This window comes from Gossypium hirsutum, chromosome A06, assembly GCF_007990345.1.
Source record: "Gossypium hirsutum isolate 1008001.06 chromosome A06, Gossypium_hirsutum_v2.1, whole genome shotgun sequence".
NCBI classification, from domain to species: domain Eukaryota; kingdom Viridiplantae; phylum Streptophyta; class Magnoliopsida; order Malvales; family Malvaceae; genus Gossypium; species Gossypium hirsutum.
In genome coordinates, this window is record NC_053429.1 from 110,882,289 (window position 1) to 110,902,894 (window position 20,606).

The 20,606-nt window shown below is 31.6% G+C and overlaps 1 protein-coding gene across 1 annotated transcript; it reads left to right on the plus strand.

Moving 5' to 3' along the window:
* The first annotated feature begins 16,249 nt into the window (after positions 1-16,249).
* LOC107961815 (ras-related protein RABF2b) lies at positions 16,250-19,362 on the plus strand. Its single transcript, XM_016897970.2, has 7 exons — positions 16,250-16,527; positions 17,187-17,264; positions 17,359-17,526; positions 18,328-18,376; positions 18,538-18,611; positions 18,812-18,905; positions 19,001-19,362. Exons 1-7 carry the CDS (start codon positions 16,489-16,491, stop codon positions 19,099-19,101), a joined length of 603 nt encoding a protein of 200 aa, XP_016753459.1. The 5' UTR covers positions 16,250-16,488; the 3' UTR covers positions 19,102-19,362.
* The last annotated feature ends 1,244 nt before the right edge of the window (positions 19,363-20,606 follow it).

Sequence of the window (20,606 nt, forward strand, 5' to 3'; positions counted from 1 at the left end):
CTTCCCCAAGTGACCGAACATTCAAGAGCTTTCTCCTCTCCTTTCTCTTCTCTAACTTTAGGCTATGATGAACAAAGATGGATAAAACTTTGTTCTTTTCACCCATTTTTCTTTTAATAAAATTTCATATTTCATCCATTTAATTCTTTAATACAAAAGACATGAAATTCCCATCATGGAACATTTACCTAAACCATTATCATGGAACATTTACCTAACCCATTATCATGGAATATTTACCTAATCCATTATCATGGAACATTTACCTAACCCATTATCAATTTGTATCAATTTGTACCATAAATTATGGATATCAAGTGCACATTTTGTCTACAACAACATGATGGCTGGCCACTTCATGTAAAATGGGAGGTTTGTCATGCAAATCCTCCTATTTTGCACTCCTATTTATTTGGCCACTTCAATTTAGCCTATAGCATTTTCAAACATTTTCACATAGGTCCTATTTCATAATTTTACTCACAAATGACAAAATTAAAGCATGAAATTTTGCCAACATTCACAGAATTCCCGAAAATTGGGGCGTTACATTATAAGCGTCCTGATTTAGGCTTTTTGTGAGCTTCCTGATATGGCTCGCTTGAACATCCTGTTATATGGCTATCCGGAGCTCCTTGATAATAGCTCTTTTGAGTTGCCTGTTAAGCTCAATGAGCTTCCTGTTCTAAACTCTTATGAGTTTTCTATTATAGCCCGAATAAGCTTCCTATTACATGGCTCACATGAGCATCCTGTTATTTGGCTCGAGAGAGTGCTTCCTAATTATATGCCCTAATTGGATACCCCTGAATATGAGTTGACGGTTTATAATGTTGTACACTTCAACTGTACTACATCTGTATTATCGATATTTCAAATAAATTCAATGGGCAAAGTTCTGTTATGGCTAATCTAAACTTGAGATGATTTATAATAGAAATGTATATGTTATATGAAAATATGATAAGAAAAGTATATATGTATGAAAGTTATTACATGATGAACTCATCTTTAGTACTAGAAAAGTATTTAGAAATTCATGACTAAGTTGCTTGATTAAGTGTATGTGATTAGGCAATTGGTCAATTTGTTGGATGTATGTTATTTATATGATTACTTAAATTGAACATAATTGGTAAGTTAAATTCCTATTATACGAACTTACTAAGCATTAAATGCTTACTTTGTTTTATTTTCCTTTGTTTTATAGTACTCAGAGGCTCGTTAAGGTTGGAACTTGGTCGGAGACACATCACAATATCTCTCGGACTTCTTGGTATATGAAATAAGCTAACTTTTGGTATAATGACATGTATAGGCTAAAATAGGTCAAATGATAAAATATTATTTTGTTTGTAACTAGCCATTGAAATGACTAGTGTTAAGCATATTATGATGTAATTATAAAAGGCCTTATCAAGTTTTGATATGTGTTGAAAAGGTTATATGGTGGAGAACATATAAACCTATTGATGAATGGTTTTGAATTAACATAATTTATCAAGTATGCCTATAAGAATAAATGGGCCTTTGGTAAGTTTAAACACTTGAACGTACATGAATATTACTTGATTTTGGTTTGGTTTAAACTGCTTTGAATTGGTTTGGAAATGTGTTAAAATGTTAATGTAGGTACAAGGAAAAATTTGGGTGAGAAATGAGGCTTGGAAATGGCCTTATTTTGTCCACACGGGTAGACACATGGACGTGTGTCTCAACTGTGTGTGACACATGGCCATGCGCACGGGCGTGAGATTTGGCCATGTGTCATCTGCATCTTAAAAATTAAGAAATATAATGCTCATAATTGATCACATGGGCAGAGACACAGGCGTGTGTCTCAGCCGTGTGTCTTGGCCGTGTGAATCCTGCACCTAATTTTTAAAATTAAATTGTCCATACAGCCTAGCTCACGGGCGTGTGGCTGGCCGTGTGATCCAAGTCAGAGAGTTACACGGGTATGAACATAGGCTAGGACACGACCGTACTGTGTGCCTTACATCGAATGCTCACACGGTCTAGGACACGAGCATGTCATTTGGCCGTGTGAGCCACACAGCCTACCCACACGGGTGTGTGACCTCTGTATTTAAGAAAAATTTTGAAACTTCACGAAAAATTCTCTAAGTTCCCAATTTAGTCCTAACTTGTTTTTTAATTTGTAAATTGGGCCTCGAGGGTCCAATTAAGGGACAATACGATTAAATATGATTGGTTTCGGATATGAATAGTAAATGATATAAATTAACTATATTTGTTCTGTAAATTTCGATAATGCTTTAACCCTGTTCCGGCGACGGATATGGGTTAGGAGTGTTACATTGCATTTGAACCAGAAGAAAATTTTAGGAATTTGGAAATAATTTAATTGATTCGATTTATTTGATGTGGAATTAAATTAGGTAGTCATGAGAATTGTTCAGCTAGAAATTTTGATTAAAGAATTTTCTTGAAAAATTAATTTGGAACATCTTAGTGCTTTTTAGGAAAATTAAATTTGATCAAGTAAAATTAAATTAATCAAATTAATTAAGATAAATATGATAGTTTTGGAAATTAATTTTCATGTCAGAAAATTGGCCCAATGGGTAATTAAACTTGAAAATTGGACTTGAGATCGAAAATTGGGCCTGTGAATCCAAAACCAAGACCAATACCCAAAAGTTGGTTAAATCGGGCCTAATATGTGAAACTCGGTCGACGGTTGAACCGGTGGCTAGACTAGACCGATCAAGCCATCATTAGGCCGGACTGAACCGACAGAAATCAAAATAGCTCGGGGGTGCCGACGGCTAGGACAGCGGAATTCCAGTGGCCGAAAAATGGTCTGTGACGACGGGTCTTTAGTGGTTGAGTAATGGAAGAATTACACTCCTACTGGGATTTTACTAGAGAATTTGATTTCAGATTAACTATTCCAAAAATAATATTATTTTAATATATTTGATATTAAATTAAATTTAATACTTATCTCAATAGTATTTTATTAATTTAATATTAAAGTCATTATCTTAATATTAAATTAAATTCAATGATTATCTTGTATATATTCTATTAATTTAATAAGATTTAATATTAAAAATAATCTAATATTTATCTTGATAAATATTATATTAATTTAATATTAAAGTGATTAAGTTTAATCATAGTTGAACTCTCTAAACTCTTCATATATAAATAGAGCCTTGGGTCATTATTTTTCACATATTTAAATTCAAGAGAAAGTTGTATAGAGAACATTCTTTGAAGAAATTATTTTTAGAAAATTTCTAGAGATATTTTCTTATTTACAACTTGGGACAAAAGTTTAGAGAAATTTTGAAATTACCTAACTATTAATTTTTGTAATTTTTTTATTTGAAGCAGGCCCACACTCGGTAGACGTGAGCTTGAGGATAGCAGAGAAGACTACTTGATTGATGCATTCATCCTAAACGAATCGAAAATGTACAATTTTGATTAAGTGTTTATTACTTTAGATATCACAACCAAATTATTGATTTTGGAAAAAAATAAACAATTTATATATTTTCTACTACATTTTACAAACCTGATTTTCCAACCGTACAAAGTGGCATGCCAATCATATCCTAACCATTTTACTAAGTTCACAAGGGCATTTTTTACACATTTAACTTCACATTTTCAATTCAGTCCAATTCTAGCATTGATATCAATTCACAAATAATAAATCTAAATTCAAACATGTATATGTTAAATCAAATACATAACATCCTGAAATAAAAATTACCATATGAACTTACCTGTTCAAAACACTAAACAGTTGATTCTTCAGGGGCTAATCAATAATTTTAGCTTTTACTTGGTTAACTCTGCTTTGATCAGTTCTTGATCTAATAGTGATCGAATGCTTGAAACCCTTGGTTGATTTTTCTCTTTTCTTAACTATGGAGGTTCGATTATGGAAGAAATGAGAAGATGAACACTCTCTCTTTCTTTCCACTCATCTAAGTATATGCAATATAATTAAAACTTACTTAACCTTAGTTTATTAGCTTAATTACTTCTTAATCACATTTTAGTGCATAATCCATCATCATCCACTGTTACTTAGTTAAAAATGGTTTAATTACCATTTTGGACCTTTGACAAATTACAAATTATGTCCCTAAGCCTTTTTTGACTTAAAAACCTATAATGATTAAACTTTTACAATTTAGTCCTTCTACCCTAAATAAGTAATTAATAGATAAAGTCGATGGGCCAAAAATTGATTTATTTTTATAATAATCTTCTAAATATTCAAATTTTATTTATGAGCTTGGTTTACAAAAATGGGGTTCCAAAATTGCCTTTTCCGACACTATTGAAAATCGACTTGTTACATGAAAATTTAAATAACTTTAATTTTTTAGCACATGCTCCGGTTGCACGTCCCATTCACATTGTACATTAGGACGAGTGAGATGTCACACCCAATTCCTATTAAAGTCCAGAATTAAAAAAGACAGGGAATTAACTGAAGAAGATTATAAGTTCGGTGGACCTTATTGGGAAATCTAGAAACTTTAGTGGCTAAAAGGTAAATAATTAGGTTTCAATCCTAGTTTGGTTAAGTTGGAACCGACTGGTTTTTTATTGGGAGACAAAATGACTAGTAATGGTTGATTATTTGGGGTTATAGTGACTGTGCAAAATAGGAGTATATATATGTGAGAAGGGTTATTTCTACAAGGGAAATTTTTCAATTCTGTTTGTATTTTCTTCCCTTTCGCATACTGAAGAAGAGAAAGATAAGGAAAGCTCTATATGGGGAAATGATCGTGAGGTCTGATGCCAGGAAGTAGAGAATTAGGGGAATTGGTAAACCCTTCTATTTTTCTGTATTCGTGAAATTGAGAAAAGGGAAGTAAGGACGTCTAAAATTTTTGAAAAAAAGCTCCTATTTGAAACTGGATTCTGGATTTTTAAGTTAAAGATCTTCAGTTTAATTGGTATATGTGTTATCATGCTTAGCTGTCAGGACAAATGAGGTTTTGACATTTGGATAAGCTAAGCTGGCGAGGACGAATAATTTAAAGCGAGTTTTTGTACTCCACTTTGGGGTTTTTTTTGTTGTTGTGCTGCTAGAATATTCTGCTCGTGTGTCTATTTTGAGTTCAGTCTAAATTCCATGGTTGAATATGATTACGTTGAATGAGTAAGCTATGCATCCATAATGTTGTGAAATATATAAATGATTTAATATGTCCTCTAAATGCAAGATGTGTTTGGGTATTGATGTGTTGATATATGACGTACTACATGTTATAATAATAAGTGAATTGTTTTGTATGAAAACTATGTTAATAAAATGTGGAGTATAGAGGGAGTTACTTTGACGGGTTAGTCGAAGTTAGGAAAAATTGGCGTAGTGGAGGAATTGACAAATTGAAAAGGGATTTGAAGGAGTTTGGCGACATTATAGAATGGTTATTTACTGGTCCTATGGGGCAACACTTCGAAAGGGGTTTACTGATTCTTCAGAATCAAAAGTCCATGGTTAGTCATAACATGATCCAATGGTGAACAGGTACACCTTATGACAATAATGAAACCTACAAGGACATTGAGTAAGGAAGCCTGTTAGTATATAAAAAAGAAAGTAACTATTGATAACTTTTGAAAAGAGTTATATTTCATGCCCTTAGACTTAGTTAATTGTCTGTACATAAGTGTCGTTAGTTGCATTTTAGAATATTGCATTGACACTTTTAAAGCATTACATTGAAGAGTTTGGATTGAGCTTAATTGTGATTACATGTTGCTTTTAACCGCTACAATTGCTTCATAGGACTACATGGACTCATGCATATAACACATCATGCGTTTAAACTCATATAGATACTGTACGAAGCTCATAGACATACGTTCAACAGTCACTCAAGGACTCATGTACCATTACTAGAACATTAACTTATAAGAAGAGACTTTTTAGAATGACTTGTAAAAGTCGATACTAAGGATTCACCTGAGAACTTTCCTTCACTTCAACTTTGAGTTTCTATTCCAATGATCTTACCCAAACTAGAAGTAACAACATTTTAAAAGATTATGGAACTTCTATTAAAATATCATTTACAGACAATTTACTCACATCTCAATTACAAACGACCCTCATGCAGGGTCATCTATTCACAACCTATTATTTTTATGTCTCTTAACATCTTTACTCTTTCAAAATCATAGCATGCAGAGCTATCAGACTTAGTAGGAAGTTGAAACATCCACTGACTAACCCAAAGACCTTAGCTTCCAATTTAACAAAGAAAAAACGAATATTTAGTCTTAAGGAGAACAAAAGCATAGAACAGAAGGAAGAAAACCATCTGGATGTTCCCTTCTCACCATATATATACTTAGTTCCTCTTATTGGATTTTGAAAAGTGTCGAATGCATACAGAAATTGTCCCATAAATGACTTCCAAAAATCGAGAAAAATATAAAAGATATTCCGGTGCAAATGTTGTTTGACCAATCAATCCATTTAGTTGAATCCCAACCAATCACGTTACAGAACCCACCTTGCATAGTGTTCGAGCAAACCGGGTGTAACATACCTTTGGTGGTAACTTTCATAAGGCGTGCTCTTGAAGATGATCTAATCTCCTAAAATTTTCTCATACACTTGATATGCATGTCATGCTTAGTAAACATTTTAAGGCGTACCCTTCAGTTGGTATACTCTTCATTAATTAAGAAACATCAGGAGATGAAAACCTAAGATTCTACGTAGACGGATATATTATGCACCAGGATTTAACTTGCCAAAATTCAGAAAGATGGCGAACTATACTACAATAGTGCGACAAAACATGTAAGCTTCACATTTATTCGTCTTTCTCTCGGATACAACAATTTTGGGGTATGACAACACTCTCCTCCTTCACGAAAATTTTATCTTCAAAATTTTTCCAACTTGGGAATCCCCACTACTAAGGATGCATAGATAATTCCCCGGATCAGGTGTATAACACTGCTTGGCAAAATGCCCAACATAGTTATAGCATATTTCTCATCGATGACGTACACTTTATAAATCCTAATTGGCGTGAATGCAAACAACCAGCCTCGTTTAGTAGATGCTAGCTCGTGGGTAAATATTCGCAGGTACTCTCATATTTTCAATCGTCATGTAACTTCAATATTGACAGGTGTTGAGTTGCGATTAGAGTATTTGAACAGTTGACCTAAATTTTAAAACTTCACACAGATATTTGTTCCTTATAAGATTGAAACTTAAACACATTTCCAATCACTTTGTTGTATCATCAAAACCCTAGACTTCTTTTCTGACAAAGCTTCTTGCTTCTTTCGTCTTAAGTTCATATTTTCTCTAGAGGTAATTCTCACTGTTCTTTTCCTTTCATTTTTATAATACAAAATGGTTAGAATCTGTAATGACCCAAAATTTACGAGTATTAGAAAAATACATTTTTGGGCCACCATTATCGTAAAACGAATTTGTAAATATTTATTAAAAATATTTGCGAAGTTAGTTGTGTGATTAATTAGATTTTGGTTAGGTGAATTAGCTTGAATTAAGATTAATTAGGTGTAAGGACTAAATTGAATAAAGGGTGAAAACTTAATTATAGAATAGAGAAAAGTCAAGGGACTAAATTAGCAATTAAGCCATATGTGACAAGTGTGTGGTAATAGTGAAATGCATGTGGTAAAATAAATTACATATATTAATTAATTATTTATTTATTATTTAAGTAAATGATATTATGTTATTATATTATTACATTATTATATTATATTATATTATATTATATTATTATATTATATAACATAAAATAAAGTAAATGAAACAAATAAATAAAGAAAAGAATATAAAAAGAACAAAGCATTGGAACGAAACAAAGAAGGTAAAGGAGAAAGAAAAGGAAAAGAAAAAAATTAGGGTTTAGGGTTCATGTTGAATAATTTGAAGTATTAGGGTTTAAATTGATAGAATTTTAAGTTAGAAGTGAAAAAGGGATTGAATTGTAAAATGAATCATAAATTTTGAATAATAGGGACTAAATTGAGAGAATTTCAAAATTAGGGATTTATGGTGAAATTAGAGAGTTAAATTTAGTTTTAAGTGTTAATTGAATTAAAATAAAGAATAAATTGTGAAGAAAATAAAGTTAGTTTTGGTTAGGGACTAAATTGGAATTTAGGCAAAAGTTATGTATAAATTAAAATATTCAATGTTAATTTGTAGTGTATTGATAAGTTTTAATTTTTTATTTTTGGAGCTAATGTTGAGCCGAAGACCTCGGCTAAGAAAGGAAAAGACAAGATTATCGATGAATAACTCGAGAATTATAGTTTGTATTTCTATAATCCGAATCTAATTATTATTAATTGTTGTATTTTGATTAATAAATATGGTAAGTGAAATGAGGTAAGTATTGTTATTATGATGTTGAAATTGAATGCTTGAATATATGTGAATGTTAATTTGTAAGGGATATTGATTGAAATGGAAAAAGTGATTATTTGAAATATGTATTGATGGGAAATTGAAAAGTGATGTAAAACCCTATTAGCTGTATCGGGCTGAGTCGGATATAGTTGGCATGCCATAGGTTTGGAAGTGTTTAGGGATACTTCGACCATGAGTCGATGAGACACTGGGTGTCATATTATTACTTCAGATAAATTCGATGGGGTACTGGGTACCAACTTACTTTGGCAAGGCCGATGAGACACTGGGTGTCAACTTATTTCTTCGAATTATCCGATAAGGCACTAGGTGCCATACTAGTATGTTTTGGTTGGATCTGTGTATCTGCCAAAGTCCGAGTTTTGTTAATAGGGGTAATTAAATGAAATGGCATTATGATTGATATTGGATAATATTATAAGTGATTTGAAATGAGAAAGTGAATTGAAATATGCATATGAAATGCACAAATTATGAGTTCATGAAATGGTTATTGATATAGTGAGATGATATGTGTATTCCATTGAGAAATGTTATTGAATAGTAATTATGAGATTGAAGTAGTAAGAGATGGGTATTGAAAATGTTATAAATGATTGTTTATGAAATTAATTATTAGTTGAATGATTTTCGTTATGTGAATTTAAATATATAATATCATAAAGTCTTGTATATTAAGTATTCAGCTTATAGAAATACCATTGAGTTTATACTCAGCATACGGTTTGTTTCTGTGCACAGGTTAGGTTAAAGTTCGAATGTTGAATCAGCATCCAAGGTTGATCTCGAACTCATTGTGGTGAAGTACTTTTCTTTTTGGTATATGGCATGTACTTAGGTTGTTTGTGTAAGTCATATTGGAAAATGATTGTAAATGATGTTAAAATATGAAATTGTTTGAATACATATGGATTTATGTGTTATGATTTAATATTATTAAATGGTATGTTTTGGTTTGAACTAGTGTGAAAAATAGAATTGGTTTAAATAGTATACTATTAGATTGATTTGAATAATATATGTGAAGTATTTATGAGTAAACACTGGTTAGCTTAATTAGGTTGATTATTTAACATGATTTGGATGTATTTGATTGTGTCTTGGATCGGTTGAATAATTGGTTGTTGAATTGCTTGTGGTTTAAGTTTGCAGGGTTGGAAAAACTTGGTGAAAAAGGCTCATTTTGAGTCTACACGGCCTGGCACACGGGCGTGTGACTAGACAGTGTGAGACACACGGTTTACACATGGGCATGTGGTTAGGCCGTGTGTCCCCTGCATCTTAAAAATTTAAAATAAAATGTTCAGGTATTACCACACAGGCAGAGACACGGGTGTGTGTCTCAGTTGTGTAAAGTACACGGGCTTGTAATTTGGCTGTGTGAGGTAATCAGAGAGTTACACAGGTTAGGACATGGCCTGAAGCATGGGCATGTCATAGGACCACACAGGCGTGTGAGCCCTGCACTTAAGAAATTTTGAAATTTCATAAAAAAAAAATTGAGTTTCCAATTGAGTCTCGATTTGTTTCTAACACGTGAATTGAGCTTCGAGGGCTCAATAAAGGGACATTATGATTAAATTATGATGTGTATGTTATAATATTATATGATTGTTTGTATTTGTTCTGAAATATTCGGTAATGCTCTTTAACCCTATTCTGGCGATGGATAAGGGCTAAGGGGTGTTACAGAATCACTACACGAAGAAGTGGTCGTGGCCAAGGTAGTAGAATCAATAGCCTAGAGATGTGTTTAAGATCGGTCCCAAGGGTTTTGAGAATACCCAATGGGTGGTTGCTCCCATGTATGAATGCAACACTGTTAAAGAATAGTTGAATCCGTATTTAGGTGCTCCAGGTATTCTTCGGTCAAATTTTGTCTACGACTTTCAACTAACTCGAAAGTCATATAAGTGATATCACCAGGGGTTTTACTCTTCCCCTCATTTTGCTGGAGGTTAGCTTCTACCTACCTTTCCATCCTTCTTTCTGCTCGGTGCTGAATGAGTACCGCTGTAACAGCCCGATTTAGACCCTAATCGGAATGGTGATTTTAGGACCACGAATCCGAGTCAGAAAAATATTTTTAAATTATTTTCCGTGTTTATTTTGTGTGAATTTACATTGTGAAATTTTCGTGATTTAATTTTATCTTTTGGGTATCCGATTAAATGAAAGGACCTAATCGCATAAATTAAAAATTAGATAGTTTTAATTGTAAGGACTGTTTTGGTAATAGCTTCTTAAATGGAAGCACTCATGAAGCAAAAAGTCCAATTTTTTTTTCTATATATATGTTAGTGGACGGCATTAGCTAAGTTGAATGTATATTTTTATTTAATATGTATAATATATATATGTTATAATAATAAAATGTATATAATTATATGTATATAATATAAGTTATGAGTTAGAAGCCATGTGCATGTGACATGGACGAATATGTCCTTGGCTTATAAGCTTTAGTTGTTAATTTTAAAAAGGATAATTTAGGAAGCCAACCTTTAATTTATATAATATATGTTATAAAATAAAATAAGCCTAAGTGCTCTTATAATATCACCATAGCCGAATATAAACTAAAGAAGAAAAAAAAAGAGAAGAAACTAGGTTCGGCCATCTCACAAGTTCAAATTCAAGATAAAGAACTAAAGAAATCGAATTTGGATTGGGGAAAAACGAAAGTTGTCGACTAGCTGCCCGATTCCATTTTGTACCGTCCGAGGTAAGTTTATAAGCAAATAGACGTGTTTATTTGGTAATTAAATGTTATATTTATATGTTGTTATGAAATGTGGAATTTTAATATGCTATGGCCGAAAATGATTAAATTTGACTACTACACTTTCGAGTTCAATTCGACCGAGCTACGACGTCCGGAAGCCCCATATGAACCTTAGGAATAGCTAGGATACATATGTCATGACATAGGATTCTGGTATATGTGTGCGAGTAAGACCATGGCATCGATATGTGATTCCGATATGTGTTTACGAGTAAGACCCTGTCTGGGACAGTGGCATCAATATGTGGTTACATGTAAGACCACGTCTGGGACGTTGGCATTGTACGATTTATGTTATTATCCGAGTGTCCTATCCAATTCTGAATGATTCATCGGGCAATGATAAGCTATATTTGAATGTGTAAAACGAGCCATGTGACAGGTATGAATTAAATTGTTACCAAGTCAAGGTAATCATAATAAGTAATTAATATTCGATATAATGACTTATTGAATGAGTATGGATGGTGAAATTATATTATAGTAATCAAAATTGGTAAGGATATTCATTTATTGTCTTCGACTGATATGTGTTGTGGTTATAAATGGAACTAACTACATTCAATCATTTGGTTAATGTATATATAATGATATATATTATTATACTTGAGTAGAAGTTATGAATATAAGTGAAATTGATTGCTTAATGATATTTTGGCTTTGTAAATGAAGTATTTATTACTTGGGTTGATTTCATAAGCATTCGGTCAAGGTGTGGATTTTGTATAAGAATGAAATATCATGAATGAATGTGGTAGGTTAAAGAATAAATATATTCATATCAGAGTGGTTCGGTTAAATTTATTATTGAGATAGTTATATTATTAGTTTGTTTATTTGCTTATAGCTTACTAAGCTATAATAGTTTATCGTGTGAATGTTTATTTCTGTTTTATAGATTTTTTTTGGAAAGTCAAGTTACAAGTCCGGGGATCGTCTGCGAAGTTCATCACACTATTTAATATTTTGGGTACCTTTATAAGTTAAATTCGAATTATGGCATGTATAGGCCAAAATGTGTTTTGGGATGGTAAATTTTGGTTGTGTATAAAGCCATGCGAAATTGGCTAATTAATATGTTTGAATTTAAATATGCTGGGCATGGTCTATGTTAATTATGGTTATAAGTTGCATGCTGTGTATGCTCATTATATAAGGTAAATGTTGGATGTTTGGACAAGCAGCAGTGGTTTTAAAAGGTTTGTGATTGTTTTGACTACGATAATTCATAGGTGAAACATGCTCATGAACTTAGTAAAAAAAATGTTTTTTTTTATTTAATAAGGTAATACTTATGGCTTGGTATTTTTATTTTTGATTTTGAAAAGGGTCAAAGCTCATAATAATATATTATTTATTTCGTAAAATGTAAATGTAAGTGTGGATAATTGTTTTCATGATTGGATAGTTGATCAACTTGAATGAGGTATTTTATACAATTGTATTTCGGCATGTATGTTCATGAAAAATTTAGAATTAGACTATATATATGATTTATTTAGTAGGAATTCTAATATATGAGATGGGCATTTAATTAAAGTCATGCATGTGTACTTGCATTTAGATATGATTGCAATAATGATGATGTGATACGCATGAATTTAGTAATGCATATTACCATATCAATCAAATAGAAATATGTACATTTAAATTTTCATGAGCCTGATTACTTATGTAAATTTACTGGTCATAAGTTCGCAAATTTGTATAAATCATTTATATTAGTCGAATGGACTAGAAAATGAAATGAGTTTATTTATAACCGAAAGTTAATATTATTTGGTAATGATGTGTGATATATATATATATATATTAGAGATTCATATAAATTGTTATTTTTCTAGTGTCGCATATATGAAATTGTTCTTGTGATATGTATGCTATTAATACATGTGAACGATATACTCAAATATATCGATGATATGAAATGTTCAAATTAAGAGTTGTAATAGCTTTTGATTTAAATCTTAGCCAATTTTCGAGAAATATTCATGCAATTATATAAAATGTTTTATTTAATTGTTCGGAATTGCGTTTTATTCTGTAACACCTTATGATCCTATTCCGGCGACGGATACGGATTAAAGGTGTTACAATCGCATTGCACCGGAGCAACTCTCTGGCTTACCCTGGTGGACATTAATAGCCTTCTTCATATACTGTTGCATGCATCGTAAGCCACCGATGCTAGGCGTATTCTAGAAAATTTATCAGTTAAATGTGAAAAGACAAGGTGCCTTAATTTGGAATGCCCATTTTAGTACACACTAGGGTTTTGAGCCCAGAATCCATCAGTACCATTAATATTTTTTTGTATATTATCTTCAATTGTTTTTGCACACAAAGGAAAATAAAGCAAATATAGTCTGACTGATTATCTAACTTTTAACTAATATTAAGCGACATTACGTGGTCAAATCATAATGTGAAAATATAATTTATATTAGCAGATAATCTAAACATGCCCTTAGACTAATGAGAATTGAGCAAATTAATTGAAATGCTAATATGTCGCGTATCAAGGCCAATTGGGGATTCCTTGTCTTAGGTATTGGATCAGATGACCCTTAGAAGATAAAGACATAGATATGACTTATAGTACATTGGATATGACCCAAGTAGAATGGATCTTACCTTTGTTTATGGATTTATTCACTTGTGAGGTTCATAATGTGACATTCCTTAATTCTAAGTGGATGATGGACTATGTATTCTTGACTCGTATATTTTGATGTAAACGAAAGTCTAAGTTCAAATGTATAAGGAACTGAAAGTTGGTACATTTGGTATTCGATTTTTGCATGATGTAGCATCATATCACAATAGTGGAATTCATAGCCCAAAAAAGGGTAAATGATATTTTCTCATTAACATTACATGATAGAGGAAAAGTAACATGGTGATGGGTTATTTGTCTTGGAAATAAATGATTTAATTGCTATTTATTAGTTATTGGGAGAACGAACTTATCCTAAAGAGATTAAAGATATCCTATAAAGATAACACACTCATGAAAATGTCATTTGACGAGCACTTAATGAGTAGCTTTTGTAATGATATATAATAAAGGAGAGCTCAATCATGATACTTTTGTGGAATGACTTCGTGACTAAATAATGTAATTAATAGGCAAAGGGTCGAAACTTATTACAAATTATTTAAACCCTAATTATATATATCCAATCAGTTCCTTTGCTAGCTCAAGATAACCAGAATAAAATTACATATAGAACCAATAATATTGAATGAATGGAAATGATAAATTAAGAGAAATATATCGCATGTGTCACTATTCGTAGTGAAAGTGTTTTCTCACTAAGCACAAAAGTCAACTTAGAAATTAATTTAATTTCTTTAAATTATTATTTAATTAATTGTAATTAAATAGTCGAAGTGTGAAGTAAGAATTAAATTAATTAGTAATTGTGGATTTATTGAATAAGACAATTAAATATACTTCCTTATAGATTCTAGTATGGTAAAGTTACCATAACTAAAACGAAATTAGAATTGGGTTGAAAAATAATTTAATTGAGAAATTAATCTAATTAATATAAATTAATTGAATAAATAATATTTTAGGAAATAGAAAATAGTTATTAGGTTGGATATATTATATAAGTTTTGAATAAAAGTCCAAATAACATATATAATTGGACTTAAGACATAAAAGATCAAATTAGACCTTGTGGAATACAAAGGGGTGCAAACCCTAGTAACCCATAAGGCATGCTGCCACTCCTGACACTTCTACTTAAAAGTAAAAGTCATGTTTTTTTTTTATTAAAATACTATGATTTAATTAGACCTTATTCAAACAAAATTTTTATATCAATTCTCTATAAATAGGAACTATGTAATTAACATATTATACATATCATTAATCTTCGTTATTTTGTCAGAGAATAGCATAAATTTATTTTGCAGTATAAATTCTATTTTTTGAGAAAAGCGTATTCTATTTTTTGAGAAAAGCGTATAGTTTTTAGTTAAATAGAGAATAAACTTTTCCACTAAAAATTAAGTAAAATTTTGATTCTATGCGTTTGATTCGTATTGTTTGAGCTCACATTTAAAGTAATTTGTGGTAAGAGAATAACGTAGATAGTTGTTCGATAGAAAATTGAGATTGACTTAACTGCCACTTACAAAGCACATGAACAGTTTTGATTAATGATTTATTATTATAAATATCAAAATGTTTAATTTTAAAAAAAAATTATTAAACATTACTATGCATAAAAACATTGTTTTCTAAACCAAAATTTCCAACTAATGGCTTGTGCATGGGAAAGGGCAAAGACAAGGACAATTCCTTGCGAAGTGCAAAAATTTCGTTGCACCATGTCCCTACCCTTTCTCATGCACCGACTACTATGTCAATATGATGCTAGCCATACCCCTCTCGATGACGCGACAAAATCCATGTTTTATTTTATTAAAAATGCCAACTACAAGGTAAATGAAATTATATAAAAAATATCATTTATTTAATATAGGGATAAATATTAAAATTATATATAAATTTTAATTTAATATGTAATTATATATATCAACTTTAATTTAGTATAATTATATATATAAAACACTAATTTTAATTTAAATATATACTTAATTTTAATTTTAATTTAATCATACATTTAAAGAAATAAATACATCAATTTATTTTTATATTAAATAAATATAATTATTTATATATACAATATATAAATATAAAATAATATTATATCAATAATTATGTTAATAATTTATAAAAATTAAATTAAATTAAAATTATATATATAAAATTACATAAAATTAAAATTTATATATAAAGTTAAATTATAATTCGTATATAATTTTGATATTTATGAAATTTTAACTTGTGAATTGTGCGGATAATAAAACTTGTATTGCACATAAGTTCTTCGAAAAAAGCAGGCGACGAAAAAACTAATAAAAAAAAATTAATGGCTCAGCCATTGCCACGGGGACTGTTATTACAAAAAAATAATTAAAAGGGAAAAAGAAAATAAAAACAGCTATCGCTTTCGTGTTTGGGTCGAAGAGTCGTTTCTTAAGAGAGGTTTGCTTGGGGGTTGAGGAGGATCTTTCCCTTTGCTTCTACCCTTTGGCTTTTACACCCTTCTTCTCACAACATCCCCTTTCTTTGTCAACGCACCAATAAACCTCAATTCTCCATCTTTTTTTGTTTACTCCTTAGTTTTTATTTTCATCTGTTTACTTTTTGAACATAAATCTGATCGTAGAGCATCCCATTCTCATGGCCACCACTGGAAACAAGAACATCAATGCTAAATTAGTCAGTCTCTCTCTCTCTCTCTCTCTCTCTCTCTCTCTCTCTCATGATCTTAAACCCTCCTTTGGTTCTCTAAGATTTTTTTTTGGTTATTACTAGTATTTGGCGCTTTGGGTTTGGTTTAGATGCTGAATTTCTGATCTGGGTTTTGTGAATTGTTGATCATGCATGGTATTTTTGTTATGAAATCTGATATGGTTTGGTTTATGTTTGCAAAATATTATTTTGATTATTTTGGTTTGTTAGTGCCAATCAAATCCCTGCTGGATTTTGCTCTGCTCCTCAAGGTTATTTTTCTTTGATATCTTATTACCTTGCTTGTTTAGGTTGATTAAAATTTCCAGCTAATTCTTAGTAAATATCGTCTCAATTCTGCAATTTTTCTTTCTTTTTATCATTCCTAAAGCTTAGAGATTTTGCTAAAAATTTGATTTTATGCTTAAGGTTTATGAATTTATGTCTAATTCCTATGGGTTCTTTTTGTTGTTTAGATTGTGTATATTATGTTGATATCGTAATAGTTGCTTCATGCGATTAGCTTGAAATATTGATTGCCTAACTATTGTGTTTAATAGTGAAAGTTATGTTGTGTCTTTAGTTTGAACTTCGAACCGGTGTTTCTGTTGTATGTATTCATCGTTAATGTGTATTTTATACTTCAGGTTCTACTTGGGGATGTTGGAGCTGGGAAGTCTAGCCTTGTGTTGCGCTTTGTTAAAGGACAATTTGTTGAATTTCAGGTTTCTGGTGATATTGGTTTTTGTAAGATATAACATTATTGAATTAAAAACTTCAGTAGGAATATAACTTGATATTTATTTTATTATTATGTAGGAATCAACCATAGGTGCAGCTTTCTTTTCCCAGACATTGGCCGTGAATGATGCAACTGTAAAGTTTGAGATATGGGATACAGCTGGGCAAGAGAGGTATCACAGCTTGGCACCAATGTACTACCGAGGAGCTGCAGCTGCGATTATTGTGTATGATATGACAAATCAAGTAAGTTCATGACGGCTAACCATTGTCATCTCTATGCGGTTTGGTCATCTAACCTCCAAACTGTCCACTGCTCAAAATGTGAAATTAAGCATTAGAACTTTAGGAGCATTAGTTCAGTTTCCTAAGGCTCCATTTGGTCGGTGCTTTTGCATTTTATTTATTTGCCTTGTTTTAGTTCTTTTTTCTTATTTGTTGTTTATCACTTCTTTTATTGTTTAATTTTTATAATTTAAGAAAAAAAAAAGCACGGAGCGTAAATACTACTTGTCTCGAGGCAAGTTTTCGATGAATCTAATTTCGCTTTTTTTGCAACAATAAGTTTATCTTAGTTTTCTCTGCTTTATGCCTATCACTATTGCTGATATCTTCTCTAAAATCATGTTACTTCATGTTTATTTTATGGGGACCTCAAAATCTGTAGGGTGCTATTTGAAGGAAAACTAAGTTTCCCTTGGGATTGATGCTCTCTCTCCCGTCCTCTTTTTTTTTTTTTTTCCCTTAATCATTTTGGTTGGTGATTTTTCTCCTTTGTGCAAAGTTTCTTTTTTGCAAGAGAACTACAGAGGAAAGATGGGGGTAGGGAGTGAAAGGGTTTATATTTCTCGGAAAGATGGGTTTTCTGTTGAGGCATTTTTAATGCATTATTTTATACACTATTACAATTTGCCACCGCATTAGTGCTAACATTTACTAGTAAGGATTTTAAAAATTTTGTGAAAATTTCCCTTTGTTGAACTAGATAAGTGAATGGCATTTACTAGCATCTGAAAGAATAGTAATAGCTTCCTTCTCATTCTGTAGGCTTCATTTGAAAGAGCCAAAAATTGGGTTCAAGAACTTCAAGCACAAGGTAGTATTTTGCCTTTTCTATTTCTTGATGACATCCTTCTTAATTGTCAATGTCAATATATCTATTTTTTGTTCTTATTTTTGCCCTTGTAATATATTTAATTAAGAACCGAGTAATTGAATAATCTAAGTTCTTGTTATATTTCTTTTTTTACTGTGAAGGCAATCCTAATATGGTAATGGCACTGGCTGGGAACAAAGCTGACTTACTGGATGCAAGGAAGGTGGCAACAGAGGCAAGTTATCAGTTTTTTATTTCACATATCTTTTTCCTTAAAATTTTAATGCTATAGTATTACTTGTAATCATTAATTATGAGCATTCTAGGATAGATTACTGCCTGGATTTCTCTAAATTTTTTTGACATTTCAAAACGAATTTTGTTTGAACTTCTACCTACATGCAAATGTCAATTTGACTTCCTGTTCTGATCCAGGAAGCACAAACTTATGCTCAGGAGAATGGTCTTTTCTTCATGGAAACTTCTGCAAAGACCGCATCCAATGTCAATGAACTTTTCTATGAAATAGGTGTTTTATATGTCGTTTTGTTAAGTTTCCTGAAAGCATTCAGTACTTGTTTTACAAAGTGGCAATTGACTTTATTTTTTCTAATTTCGTGCCAGCTAAAAGATTACCTCGAGTGCAGCCAGCACAAAATCCTGCTGGAATGGTTCTCATGGATAGACCTTCAGAACGGACTGCAACTGCATCTTGCTGCTCTTAGGCTATGGTCGTTGTTTTCCCGCCTGTATCTTCTAAATAGCTCTTGTAATGCTCTCTGGCTCTGCAACCAAAGTTTTATCTTTCCTTCGCCCTGTTTGTACTATTCATTGAGAGCTGTACATGCATCTTGTCTATAGGCATTGATATAAACCCGTTTATTGCGTTGGAGATTGGTTTTTCTTGTAATTAAAGTTTGGTAATGCTATGTTTCACGGCCATAGTACGACCTGCATGTTCAAATAAAAATGCTTGCTTGTGTGGACTTGGCTGCTCCTTTACAACTCGTGTTTGTTGCTGCTGCTCGATCATTTTCTACTGAACTAATATATTTGCGTTCTGGGGTCTTGGCAATGACCTAGGCTCCTTAAGTAGAAAGCATTTAGGGACTTGCTAGTAGCTCCCTTTGGTGACTTCTTTTTGTATTTGGAGTAAGTAGCAAAGAATCCTGTTCCATCTGCCGGTGAAACTCGTAGGAATAATTTGGGGGGTTTCTCCCCCGAAATAGTTGGGGTTAATGTAGCTATTGGGTAGTGGATGGATGGTCGGTCTTTGACCAAAATCACAATAGTTGGTGTGGCTTTGTCAGAAAGCTCTTGGGAACTTCTCCCTTTTTTTAATTGCCTTAAAGAATGGTTGTGGCACCATTTACTTAAACTGAATGAAAACTTGAAAAGCTTTTTATTGTACTTACTGAAAGATACAAAAGAATATCAATCTACCAATTCCAACATGACCATAAATCAATGTACAAGTTTGTTCGTCCGAGCGAGGCCCTATTGCTTAAAATGTTGTAAAGATTAACTTGTGGTCTTCTTAGAGTTGCAAGACATGTTTATTTTATTTTAGTAATTTCTCGCAATCTGTGTATTACATGTGTATCGTGTCTTCTATTTTCTTTTTCTTTTTTATTTTCTTTCATTGTAAAATAAATATAATAAAAATGAAAATTATTTGTTAAATATGTTGTATTGTATTATCGAAGCTTGTTAAACCTTGTAAATTGTTTGATGGTCCTATTAAGAGTCGAAATTAATCTAATTAAAAGAAATTTCTATTTCCCGTGGAGTTGGCAAGGTGTAAATTTTATGCTTGGACTAGAATCATCGAGTAAGACAAGAATCAAACTTGAGCAGACGATGAATTAAGATTCCTTTGAAAATGAAGCTCTAGGTTAATACCAATAAATGATTGCATCATAACCAAATGCATAAACATTATCGTCAGAAGCATAGAAACTTACTAGGCAAAGAAACCCTAGTGATGCCAAATTTTATGCTTTTTGGGCCGTTACTTATAATATAGTTGTAATAAGGTTGGTTCACCATATTTCTATCGTTGTAGCTAAGCAATGAGAATAGAACCAGCACGTTCTTCTTAATAAATTAAAATCCAAAACCTTAAAGCACCAAAATCTAGTTTGCACATTAACTTAACGAGTACAAACTAAACCTTAAAGCACCAAAATCTAGTTTGCACATTAACTTAACGAGTACAAACTAACTTCAT